This window comes from Fulmarus glacialis, unplaced genomic scaffold (assembly GCF_000690835.1).
Source record: "Fulmarus glacialis isolate BGI_N327 unplaced genomic scaffold, ASM69083v1 scaffold4408, whole genome shotgun sequence".
In the NCBI taxonomy this organism is placed as follows: domain Eukaryota; kingdom Metazoa; phylum Chordata; class Aves; order Procellariiformes; family Procellariidae; genus Fulmarus; species Fulmarus glacialis.
In genome coordinates this window covers 20,205-33,190 of record NW_009226186.1, presented here as the reverse complement: position 1 = coordinate 33,190, position 12,986 = coordinate 20,205, and the positions used below count along the sequence as shown (strand labels likewise).

Here is a 12,986-nt window from a genome sequence, read left to right as displayed (position 1 = left end):
TTTGTCTTCAATGATCTATCTCAAGTCTTTCCTTAGGTTACTGGCTGTTAACCTGAAATACTTTTGAAAAGTAACTTGGGTTTTCTTTTGTCATAAATAGGAGCAGCATGTGGCCGTTACTGTTTTCTTGATTTATTTGTGCAGTACGCGAGACAAAAGTAGCAGCAATGGAGAGAGAATTTGAGGGAATTAGTAGAAAAAAAGATTTAGCCTGTTTAAGCAAAATCCACTGAAAGAAAGTTTCAGTGCAGCAGACGGTCACCCACTGGGAATATTGATCCAATCTATGTAAATGTGTATTTTATAATCATTCTGATTTTACAGACAAGGTTATCCTTTATAAAATCTTCCCTGTTATAAGTACTCCTGGGCTGAGGAGTATCCTAAAGAGCTCTAATGTAATGTAATTCTTTCCTTTCAGGGAATATGGAGCCATTGATGATGTAGATATTGATCTGCATATTGATGTTAGCTTTCTTGATGTAAGTAATCTAATCACAGAATTACATAATGAGCATTAATACCCATTTAATTCTGCTACACATCAGACTCTCTAGACAACCACTGAGACTTTCCTTTTTCAGAGACTTGATCTTCACAAGTGGCTGTCACATTGTTGATTGCTACTCAGTGGAAAGGTTTCCTTTTCCTTTTATGATCACATTGTTAAAATGCTTTGTAGGCTTTTATTTACTGCATGTATATTTCTTTTCAAACATGCTTTGTGAATGGTAAATGTTTTAACTGGTATAAATGAAGTACATTTATTTTTTTGCTATCCTAGACATGAGTTAGGTGAAAGCACTTCATAGAGTCCTGGAGGGAAGACAACCGTGGCTGGAGCTCTCCTGTGTGCTTCTCAACATCTGCAGCTGATTAGGGAGAGGCTTGAGTGGCAAAGGAGACACAGGACAGTGGTGCTGTCGACTGGCAGCATGGCTTCTGTAACTGTTACGCTGTCATTAACTCCAATCTTCCTCACCTCATCTGTGCAATAACTTCCTGTCCTCTGGATAGACAATAAAAATTAGAGCTTTTAGGGGCGTCATTAGCTTTTGCACAGATACGTCGTATTCTCAGGTCAGCACAGCACATAAGATAGTTGTTCTTGGGCTTTTCTAAAATTTAAGAAAATTGAATTATTTTAATCAGTCTTAAGGAGCAAAAGTTTCCTTTGCCCTGTGTTACGGGATGAGTTTCCTTTCCATCTTTATTTGCTCCTTTGCTTCTCAGCTTTGAAGCAGTATCTCGTCATAGATGGGAATGTGTCTGCCTGCACTGTAGATGCAGTTCTGTGTATAAATCTGTGCTCAGATTAAGTGAGCATACTCAGCAGCTGGAAGCAGTCCAACACTGCTCTTAGGGGCATCTTAGGGGCAGTAGTTTGTCCTAAGTCTCGAGTTTAAAGTTGGAGTAGATATTCCACAATGGGGTAAGTGGATGGATGGTGTTTATAACAACCTCAGGGAGACTGACAAAATGCAGCAGTTCCTCACGGCTAATGGTGTCTGTTGTTTTCTTTTTATCTTGAACTAGGAAGAGATTGCTGTGGCTTGGGATGTAATTCGCACAGAGCCTATAATAGTGCGATTGCACTGTTCACTTACACAGTACTTAAATGGTCCAGGTTAGTTACCTGTGTATTCTTCATGTGCCTTGTATGGTGTCTCGGTCTGAGCCATGTACTGGGTGATAGATACTCATTCACTGCCAAATCTTTGATCCTGCATGTGCGTAGAGCTACTGCTGATTTAAGATTATGCTAACATATATTTGCATGGCTAGGCCCTCAATAATGGCCTAATTTAAACTTTCATAGGTTGATTTTTGGAACTTGTTTTCCTGATATTCTTTGAAATGCAACTGCTTCCCTTTGGAACTAGCATTAAGGAATAAAGATCTACAGTTTCTAATACGTGATTTCCTGATTTTGAAATCAGGGATCATTTGCACAGATGAGGTATCACTGGTAAGGTATACATATGCAGACCTGTGCAGCACATTAATATGCCTTTTTTCATCCACCTTTGGAGAATCAGGCCATGATAATGATCCTTTCAGCCTCTGATTTCTATATGACTGTGTGAACTCTGGGAATCTTTAGATTTGAATGAGTTGTTCGTTGAGTAAAGCTTCCTCATGAGAGTAAAAATGGTCAAACTCCTGAAGAATCAACTGATTTTGAAGACTTGGAAACATTCATACGCAAGAGTCAACTTCAGATATATTTTTACAGTGGGAAGTCAGAACTAAGTTGCCCGGCTTTGGAGGCTTCCAGTGCAAGCTGTCAGTTCAGGCTTGTATCCATGGGAGAATTCTGCCTCTGGAAAATGAATAGATATTTCCAGTCATAATATGTTTAGCAAAATCTGTCCCAATGAGCTATTTTTATAGGGTATGTTCCTGCCGATGCTAACTATAAGCTATATTCTGTTCATTCAAACAAGCATTTCGTTACGTCAATCTTTTTTTTTTTTGCTTGACTTTGGTCTTTTTGTCTGTATTTTATTGCTTCAATCTTTTTTGTAAATATGCAGATCGTTATTTTCCATAGCGGGTAGCAGTGTTGGTATTCAGAATATTTCTATCAAAATGTAATTTAAAAAATAAAAAAGTGCAGCAAGAAAAGCAGCATGCAGTAAGAAATGATCTAGTGAAATGAGAAGTAACAACAAAATATCTTCTGCACCTTTGACAAGGTTAAAACGGGAAGCTTAGTTCCCAGTCCTGTAGCTGACTGATTGTGGAAGTGCCTGAGTACTAAGAAAGGCAAGATCAGGGTGAGAGGCAAGTGCTTTGCTGATACTGGTTTTATGAGCTCAGCTGCTGTTGCAGCCGTGTCTCTTTATTTACCAGAAAAGGACAGTGACATCCACCATCTTCTGTGTTAACAAGACCCTTTTTATGTGAATTCCTCTTCCCCTTACATATGTTGTTTTGAGACTACTGGGCCACAACTTTATGCTACATCTTTTTCTCCTCTAGTACTTTCTGCTGATTGATAAAAGAAACAGAAGTGCGGTATACTCAAAAGGACTGTGGGGGATATTCGTACCACCTTGTAGCTGTGTAATATCCTGATTTTTGGTAGTCATTCTTATAGTTAATAGCTTGTCTCATTATTGTACTTGTAGGCAGTTTCTCCCACGTGGCTTAGAAACCTGTGTTAGATGAGGATGAGGATGAATCAGCCTTTGGAGGCACCGGGCTGTCTCCTCTGGCTGTAGAGCTTAGACAACAATTGTAGTCTACATGTCAGATTTTAAGATTGCTGGTCTAGGTATGATGATTCTCATTGAAAATATTCCCCCCACCACCATGTGTCCTAAATTTGACAATCTAAAGACATTGCTACCCCTAATCAAATCATTCATCCCTTTTGAAAAAATCATCAGTTTGTCTTTAAAAGATGAGGTTATATTTGAATAATAACATTAAAGAAAAAGTATGTACAGGGCTTTGAATTAAGTGAAATTTGATGGCCCGGTTAGATATATTGTATTTTATTTTTAATTTATGAAAGTGAAATTAAAGGATAAACGTTGACATTTTGAATAAAATCTCGCTGTCTGAATGATCAGAATAATACAGATTTTAAAATACTGATTTACTTTTTCTAATAAAATTTGAACCAACCCCAGATTTTTTGTTTTCATTCCTTTTTTATTTTACGGTAGTCATTACCACCTTATGTAATGCGAAGTATAAAATCTATGCATGCTTGTAGTATGTGTTGGCTGTTGTCCTGCCTTGAGGACCTGAGGCTCTCTCAACTAGTGCTGGATTCCATCTGCCACTTCTATCTAGTAAATCTTATTAAAGGATTTTAGTAATACCAGGAGCTAATTTCCAGCTTTCACCCTGTACACTTTCAATTTTCTGACATATGAACATGGATATACCAATGTTAGGATGGGTCTTGAGGAAAATTCAGGGTAATCCTTGGCCACTTCAATTCATATATCAGGCACTTAGATGATGATTATGGATTTTGTATTAAAACGCCCTCAGAAAGAAAACCCGGATACTAATTAATTCAGTTTATTCCATTCTGGGTTTTTTTCCTAGTCACAGGAACTGTATTGTGTAAAGACTACTTACTTGGAAAAAAGTTTGAGAGATTAGGTGAGATGAATTACCAGATAGAGTCCAGATACGTTTAATCTGATGCTGCTCTCTAGTACTTGCATAATATAAAAAAAAAGACACATTTTTGTAATTAAAATTAGTGGGAAGAGAAACATTTGGGGGAATTCAATTTCTAAAATACTCGTCTGTGAAATTACAAATTATATTGGCTGATATTCCAAAAAAGACCATTCGTTTCTTAATGGGCTTAGATAACATGTCCATTTTCACCATTGCTTCAATGGCATTGTCTATAGTAAAGGTCCAGACAGAACAGGGTCCTTAAATATGACTTATATGGTCATGAGTTCTTGATTATTGGTCTAAGTTCATATATCAACAATATCTCCTTTTTCCGTAGTGCCAACTGTGGATGTATTTCAGATCTCCACTAAGGAAAGATTTGGGCTGGGACATCAGCTGAAAAAGTAAGTCTAGAAAAGTGTGAACTGTTTTTAGGCAAATATTACACTCTTTTTAGTTCCTGGACCATGTCAAGTAGGATAAAATTCACACCTTGTCAGGTTGTTTGGATCAAAGTCTTTTAAACTTGTTTTTCTTTAAATAAAAAATAACAGGATTTGCCTTTCTAAGTTCAGTTTTGACAGTTGTTGGGGAGAACCTGATTTGTGCTGCCTGGCAGGGTTTTCTGTCACTTTGCTGCCATTTAGGAAGTAAGCTACAAAAGTTCAAAATGCTGTAGCTAGGAGTGTTCAATTTCATGGTTTTGCTTAGATGGTGAAGCCTCTGGAGCAGGAATCTTTTTGAGCACCATGCATACCCTAAGGGGGCTATGCTTTCATGGTGGGCTCTAAGATGTACCACAGTAATTAGGCCATCCATGTTTTGAGGACAAGAGGGAAGAATAGTTGAAAAAATTAGCAGTTTATGTGTTCATGGTACAATTCAATTTAATAGAAGTTTGCTGAGTCATCTTTTCACACGTTTGTGTATGTGTAATAAAATGACAACGTATAGGCTTTAATATCTGACCATTACAACATTAAGAATTCCTTAAGAAAAAAAATCTTTTGCTGTTTGATGTTTAAAGAAATTCAGTGCAGCTTTTTCATAATCTTACAAATGAAGCAATATTACTGAAATCTCTATGGTACATGACGTTGAAGAAAAAACATAAAAAGCTCCCCAGACCTCTTAAAGAGTCTCTTAAAATGTTTCACTGTCTGTCTTACACTGTTTCTGATTTGTGCACTGGGTAATTACTAAAGGTTCCCGTAAGACATTTTTAAGGACATAGCTGCATAATTCACAGTTGAGCAGAAGTCAGAATACCCATGAACCCTATGGCCCCTCATGGCTGTGAATCTTTGAAGATTCACTGAATTTTTGATGAAGTCCATACCAACTTCCACTCAAGGACTCCCACTGCTAGATTAGACTCACAGAGTAGTTTGGCTTGGAAGGAACTGCTGGAGATCACCTAATGCAACCTCCTGCTCCAAGTAACACTAACTTCAAAGTTAGATTAGTTCACTCAGAGTCTCAGGCAACTGAGCTGTGAAATCTCCAGCCTTCGTGCTCAACCTGTTGTACTTAACCACTTTTCTTGTAGATATCTTCTTTTTATAGCCTTTATGTTTTTTAGCTTTCCTTCCTACAACTTGTGACCACTGCCTTTTGCTGTCCGTCTCTGGGAAGTGTCTGGCTCTGTCTTCTCTGTAAACCCTCTTTGGGTAGCATGATATTCGACATCCCTACCTTCATGTTTGTGCCTTAGGAGAATATGCTCTTACTTGTGCAGTGTGGATCCTGTAGCCTACTTCTGTAGTCACTGGAGAGACAGACACCTATAGTTGGATGGCATGCCTCTGAATCAGTTTGTCTCCAGATCTCCATGAGAGGCGTACCTGCATAAGTCTCGCAGTGGTTGTTTACACAGACTGTATTCTCAATAAGAGTTCTGTGTAAGTTAGTTTTATGTGGAAAAAAAGGCGTTTTTGAGGAGCTGAGGCATCCAATCATCAGTCCACATACATGACAAAAAAACTCTGCCTGTAGAGTGAGGACATTGCTTCATGTTCCCTACGTGGTGAACAGAGAGACCCTAGTATTAAAGTGAGTATGTCTTGGCTAGGATAAGAAAATAATCTTTTTTTTGTTAATTTGCAGAATCATGCAGACGTTTGTTACACAACAGTGGAAGAACAGCAAAGAGAAATCTAACTGTACGCACAATAAGAAGATGTCTGACAAAAAGGTGAAATCCCCTCTGCACATCTTTTCTACATTGCGCAGGTAATAGCAAGGAAAACGAGCTGTTAACACCATATCCTGCTCAAAATCCACAGCAGTCTTCACAAGGTGAAATGTTGACTTTTCTCCACAGAGAAGTGCTCTATTTATATCTTGCCTCATGGGCTTCTAGTCTTTGCCCTGCATGACATCAAAAGTGAACTAGGTACTACTGCAGCTTCTAAGGCTATTTGAAGGCAGAGCATTTCAGTGCCCTGGTCTCTGAAACAGCCATATTTCCTCTAGAGTTGGAAAAAAATAATTTTATATTATTTAACTTGTTGTATTTGTATATATGTATACTTGTTGTATAGCTTGGTAGCATTTGACTGTAACTTGAATAGCAAGAATATAAATATAAATAATATATACAAGTAATATATAACATATATATAGTATATATATAACATATATTTTTTAAAAATGTTGTCTAGCTGTTCTTTCCACAGCTGTGTGTGTTTTTAAATTTTTAAAACTAGAATGGTCATTAATGAAAGACTGATTTTTAGAGCTGTTGAGCACCTACTCCTCTCCACTGTTTAAGTACATTAATGTTCACCACTTCTGAGGTGCGGGCACAGAATTTCAAACACAGGCATTAAAAACATAAGAAGTAGTCTGTGAATAGTTCATTTGAATTCATTATGACTTCTGCCAGTTATTCACACTCTTAAGTGTATGTAAGATTAGGCTCTGATTTTACCTCTTTCAGGAATGTGACTATTTAAAACTCTAGCATGTTTTCCTGCTTATGATCACCCCTTCTGTGAATTTGAATTGAATGCTTCTTTGAACATTCCTTCTTTTTGATGAATTTTGCCATTCTAAATTCCGTGTATAAAAAGGAGAGGGAGTACAGTGATCACTCACATTGAAGAAGGGAGGAATGTCAAAGATGACAAAAGATTATTTGTCTTTTCAAAGGTAGAAGAGGAAGGTGGTGTTTTAAGTAGAAAGCTTACCCATTCCCCACCACGCCACACACCATTGCCGAGCTCAAGCTGTAGCTTGGGGTTTGGTTTTATTCAGAAAGAGCATACAAAAGCCAGCCCAATCTTCCTGCTCTTGATTTGGCTGCTGCTGCAGTGCCTGTCCAAAGATGGCTTAGCCCAAATGCAGGGACCCCCTCTCTCACTAGAGCACCATTCCTACCTCCTTTCTGCAGGAGGGTGACAGTGAGCCAACTGCAACAGTGAGTCAGCAACCTCCATGTGCATCCTCTAATGTCACCACTTGCTAACAGGGTGGGGAAACCTGCCAGCCTCTCCCCTTGGGGTTTCACTTCACGATCCAAGCCCAAAAAATACTCCAAAGATTGGGGTTGCTTATAAAGCATAGAAAAATGATTCAGCATACCTGTTACATGTTCTTGCTTTGCAAGGACAGGCGAATGTGAACCTTAGAGAAATGTGACAGTTCATGTGGATGTTGTTTTCGTAAAATCCTTTTGTTCTTTACTTTCTGCATTCATAATTTAGGTCCCTCACATTCTCATTTCTAGTGTTACAGAGCTAGAATTTGTCTAAAACAGGAAAGAAGGGCATCAAATTTTCTTCCACAAAGCACCCAGTTTATTATGAGGTTTTTAAAACTAATGTTAATTTCAGCTGAATTAAATTTTATTTACTGCCTGCAAATTTCACTGCTCATTATATCTTCAATTGGATCTGGACGCAGAATTTGTTATGTTGTGTCCAGAAGACAATAACTTTAATGGGATCATGCCATGATGATTACACGGGGAAGATAGATTTTGATAAGGAAAATGTGTTACAATCTCATGTGAAATATGTGGCTTTCATTTCAAAGATAATTTCCTGAATAAATGGTTTGTTTAGAGACATAGAGACCTTTACAAAGAGCTGTAAGGATATTGCTCTAACTTCTACTTAAGTAGTTAGTCGTCTTTTTGATCGATGAGTTTGTGTGTAAATAGCAGTGACACATACAAATTTTTACATATGTGTGGTCTTGCTTGATTTGCACAAGATTTTGATTATTCTCCAACTTTGTCTTCTCCTTCTTTATTTTTAAGGTCGCCAAGTTATCCTCCACCTGGCTGCGGTAAAAATAAATCAAAACTGAAGTCAGAACAGGATGGCATCTCCAAAACTCACAAGCTACTGAGAAGGACTTGCTCTAGCACAGTGAAGGCGGAGGATATGTGTGCCACAAAAGCTCACAGAACCTTTGGCCGCTCGTTGTCGAGTGACCCTAGGACTGAACAGACAATGGCTATTAAATCGCACAAACTGTTGAACCGTTCTTGCTCTGCAGCTATCAGGCAGGAGGAGTGCGTCACTTTAAAGCCCCATAAGCTGTTAAGTAGGTCATGTTCTGGGGACCCTCGATGTGAGCACAACAGCACCTTGAAGCCCCACAAACTTTTAAGCAGGTCCTACTCCAGTAATCTTAGAATGGAAGAATTGGATGGATTGAAGAATCACAAGTTACTCAGCAAGACTTACTCCAATGCCCCTAAATCATCCAAAATGGAGCCTTTCAAGGAGTCCACCATAGCAGAGAGCCGGAGGCTCTCTCTTACCTCAGGGCTTATTGGTATCTTAACACCATCTTCACCATCACCTTCACAAGCTGCTGTGCGTAATAGTTTTTTTATTCTGCTCATTTTCCTCCTATTATTTTCCAAACGTGCTGTTATGGTTGTTATGCAAAGGCATTAATACTTAGGACATATGTTAGTGAATATATTGGATATATTGAATATATTGGAAGACAAGAGCAATGGAGTCAGCTTTTTAAGGAGGATTTAAACAACTGTTAAGTTATAAAACCAGAATTTGCTTAGGTCAAGACAGAGATTTTACACGTCACGTTGAGTACAGCTCAGAGTACCTGCTGGCCATGGGGAAAGTTCAATTACCCATTTCCTTCCCTGCCTCCTTTCTTGCTGCAGGAAGAAGGGAGAGCATGTGCTTCTGTGCTGCAAAATTGGCTTGGTCACACAGGTCTTTTCTCATTTCACCATTTGCTTTGTGGGGGAAGCAACCATCCATTGGCTTGTTCAGGTGCCAAGTCACCTCTCCTTCTGGTCTTTGCATCTGTGATCATCATCATAGTGGAAGGAATGCAGTCATGATTCAGCTCACCTCTTGCGCATTTGTGCTTTGTGAAAGGTTTAACCTTCAAACGTGCTGTGGCAGCCGGAGGTTGGGGAAGGCGTTAGGCCCACACTGGCCCCCTTTCTTTCCCCAGAGACATGATGGATTGGGAAGACAAAGGGTAGCACATATTCTTAAATTTAAGAAAGAGCGCTCAAAATTAATTCTTCTGCCTCTGCCTCTTAAAAGATGGCTTTTATACTTTAGAGGAAAGAATGGGTCTGTTTGCACTCTTTCAAGGCACCCTTCTGTTTTCTGTGTTAGATCTGGGGAGAGGCACTTAGGAGACAGCCCTCTCCACTCCCTTAGCCTGGTGGTATCTTGATGTTCTTGGCGAGAAAAAGCTGATTCTTGCTTGAAATGCCATACATATACTCAAAATAGTGCATTCTGAATAATGAAATTACATTGAGTGTGCTATGTCTCAGGGTAAATTAGTTTAATAAGCTGTGAGCTATACTCATCAGATCTAAAAGCAGTGATATACTATCATAAAATCATTTATATACATGCTGTGTGGTTGGTTCCTGTAGTGTGCACAGCAATATTAATTTAAGGTGAGCCAAAAGACTTTTTACTTGTCACAGTTTAGAGATGCATTTTTTTCTGAATTAGCAGAGGAGGTCTTAACATAGCAAGACTTTTCGTTCCTGAAGTTAATAGGAAAAGTCCCATTGATTTTGACAAGATAATGAAGAGTTGACTAAGTGGTTTCGTTACTTATGTTATTAGCTGATATGGAAGAAATGCAAGCCCTGCTTGGCGGTCTATAAAAACTACCAGTAATTTATTGCTAGAATGCATTTACTTTGAGGGAAAATCATCACATACATGGTCAGGTGCAGTTTGACTGATGTTAGCGGAAGGGCATCAACAGTCCATTTCACATTTTACATGCAGGCACCAGATATATGGGTAGCTTGGGTGCCTAACTGCAATTTGAAGTTAGTAGAATGTGGAAGCGATAAATAGGGACCCTAACTTCCCTTCAGTTCTTAGCTGAAGTATTTCAGTCTCATATATGAATACAATTAGGAGGACTGTTTCCCAGGAGAAAAAAGGGGAAAGTTTCACAATTAAGCAGTTAGAAAAATGAAGGGAAATAAGCCTATAAACAAAATGAAAAAAAGCTGTAAATGGAGGTGATCTGACTCTTATTCAAGACAAGGTTTGATTAAGATAGATGTCAGCCTAGAAGGGATTTTGTACCTTACTGACTCCTGTAACAGAAGTTCCTTCTAATTTATGTTGCTGTGTGTTGAAAGAAAAAGGCAGAAAGAATTTGAGTGGGATCTGAGCACAGAGATCTGTTAGCATGGTGCTTACAGAAGCGAGATATCAGTAAATAGAAAAGAAAAATATTTTCAGCTGTTCTGAGAATTACGTTAGTCTTTCAAGCCTAAGCAGATAGCCCATATTTGGATAGACAATATGCAGTTAAAATTTAATGGAAGTTACCAAATGCCGATTTATTAGAATGGAGTGAAGGCACTGGTGTTTCCATTTGAGATGAAAGCTTTTGGGATGCTGAGATACAAAACCTCACCAGATTTAAGAACTGAAAAGAAATGCTAAAAATCTATCCCACATTCAGCAAACAGTAAAAGGATTGATTATTTGTAATGGCTGGTTTTTGCAAATGAGAGACCTTTTTAGATGCAAATATTGTTTAATTAACATATTTGCGTGCAAAAAATACAAATGTTTTACCATTTCCTTATAATTAGTCTACCAACACTGAAGTTGCCTCAACTTTTTCCTTGCAGCAAAATTTTGGTGCAAAATGCATTCCAGTACGAGACCGTGGCTTTCTTGTGCAGGTAGGATGTCATATCTTACCCATTTATGGAACACTGTGGAGCATGAGCTGACTGTTAATTATTTTTAAGCAGATGTTGTTATTCTCTTTTTCATTGTTCTCAGACTATTGAATTTGCTGAGCAGCGGATACCAGTATTGAATGAATACTGTGTAGTTTGTGATGAACCCCATGTGTTCCAGAATGGCCCTATGCTGAGGGTAAGTGGTGTGCTTGCAGGGATAAACAATGCATTGCATTTTATAATGCCTTAAATAACGATGGACCATACAAACCTGTTGTAAAGCTATTGAATTATTTCAGACGCATTTCATCGTAATGTCCTTTTAAGATGCAAAAATACAATGCATAATAACTAGATTTTGCTGTAAATTTGAAAAAAATTTATTGCAAGCAAGGGAGATGGAAATCAGGCTTGTATAATATCATAGAAACATAAAGGAGGGATGTATTTCACTGAACACTATTGTGCTATGCTAGTCACAACCAGATAAAATAGAGGAAGTGCATTAGAGTGCTGTCCTGGTCCTCTGGCATTCTTTTAAAAGCTTAGTGTCAACTCAGTCCTTGAGCTCTTATCAAGCCATGACCAGAGTATTCAGATACACTGGTCTTAATGCCACAAGACTGTGAAGTTCTTCTGACCCTCTTTTGCTCATGGGCCGCTGGAATGAGCCATCCTCCGTAATGTGATAAAAAAGGCAGTAGAAGGAGGTGCTCTGTGAAGTGTCTGTGTCTAGTATTGTCTAGCAGTGACCTAGTCCAGGGGCACTGTTGTAGTTCAGTATGCCCAAAGTCTGGCCAGTTAGGCAGCACTTCTTTCCTTTCGTTCCTGTGTAACTGGGAGCCAGGAATTCCGCATGCTGAACGTTGTACCCTCTCATGCTGTTCATGAATGCATTCAGTGAAAAAGGGTGAGATTGGTCTTGAGAAACACACTCTGCCTGGAGCTACTGGATCTGTGCAGCTTTGTGAAAGAGTATATTAGGAGAATTAAATTCTTACCTTCAGGACTGATCTTGCAGTTTAGAATCCTTCTTGTTTCACCTGTCCTGAATTCTGTGGAAACCTGAGTAACCTTAAAAGATTAAAGCCATGGAAAACTGTTTAATACCAGTGTGTAAATGGTCTGACACCTGCCAATTTCTCCACAGTGTGGTGAGCAACTACACATAAGTTGAAGCAGACATCAGCTATGATAGTTCCATGGAACTAAATTCAGGAAGGTTATTGCTTACAAGTCACCTCAGCATCATCTCCTGTGACACTCAGTGGCACCACGGTCAGGCATTCTGACTGCAGGCATGGTATGCAAATAGGCTGCTAATAGGATTTGCAAGAGCATCTACATTTTCAGTTAAAACCTTTTTAAGTCATGGTTAAACCTCTGTAGTTTTGAAAATCCTATCAGGTGGTTTTTTGCCTCTTCAAGCTCATATCTACCTTTTAAAAACATGGTTTTCTGCCAAATTGATTGGCAACCAAATCCTGATTAGAAGGCTGAAGAAAAGGCATCAGTTCCTTGTTGTTCATCTTTGAATGCACTGCTATGCATATTACCTGTGACAGGATGAGATAAGACGAAGTGAGTAATGTTTGGATAATGAGTGAAGTTTGGATAATATAATTATTTAAATTATTGGGTTTTATCTATTGTCCATAGG

At 38.6% G+C, this 12,986-nt stretch overlaps 1 protein-coding gene across 1 annotated transcript in view; it reads left to right on the top strand.

Annotated features, from left to right (window-relative positions):
- Nucleotides 1-12,986, top strand: part of PARP8 (poly (ADP-ribose) polymerase family, member 8) — a gene marked incomplete at its 3' end in the record, with an annotated part of 69,725 nt that overhangs the window by 37,733 nt on the left and 19,006 nt on the right. The window contains exons 7-13 of the mRNA XM_009582718.1: nt 422-482; nt 1,537-1,627; nt 4,490-4,556; nt 6,259-6,384; nt 8,417-8,981; nt 11,270-11,323; nt 11,427-11,522. Of these exons, the coding sequence (XP_009581013.1) occupies nt 422-482; nt 1,537-1,627; nt 4,490-4,556; nt 6,259-6,384; nt 8,417-8,981; nt 11,270-11,323; nt 11,427-11,522 (1,060 nt within the window). The remainder of the gene's footprint in view (nt 1-421; nt 483-1,536; nt 1,628-4,489; nt 4,557-6,258; nt 6,385-8,416; nt 8,982-11,269; nt 11,324-11,426; nt 11,523-12,986) is intronic.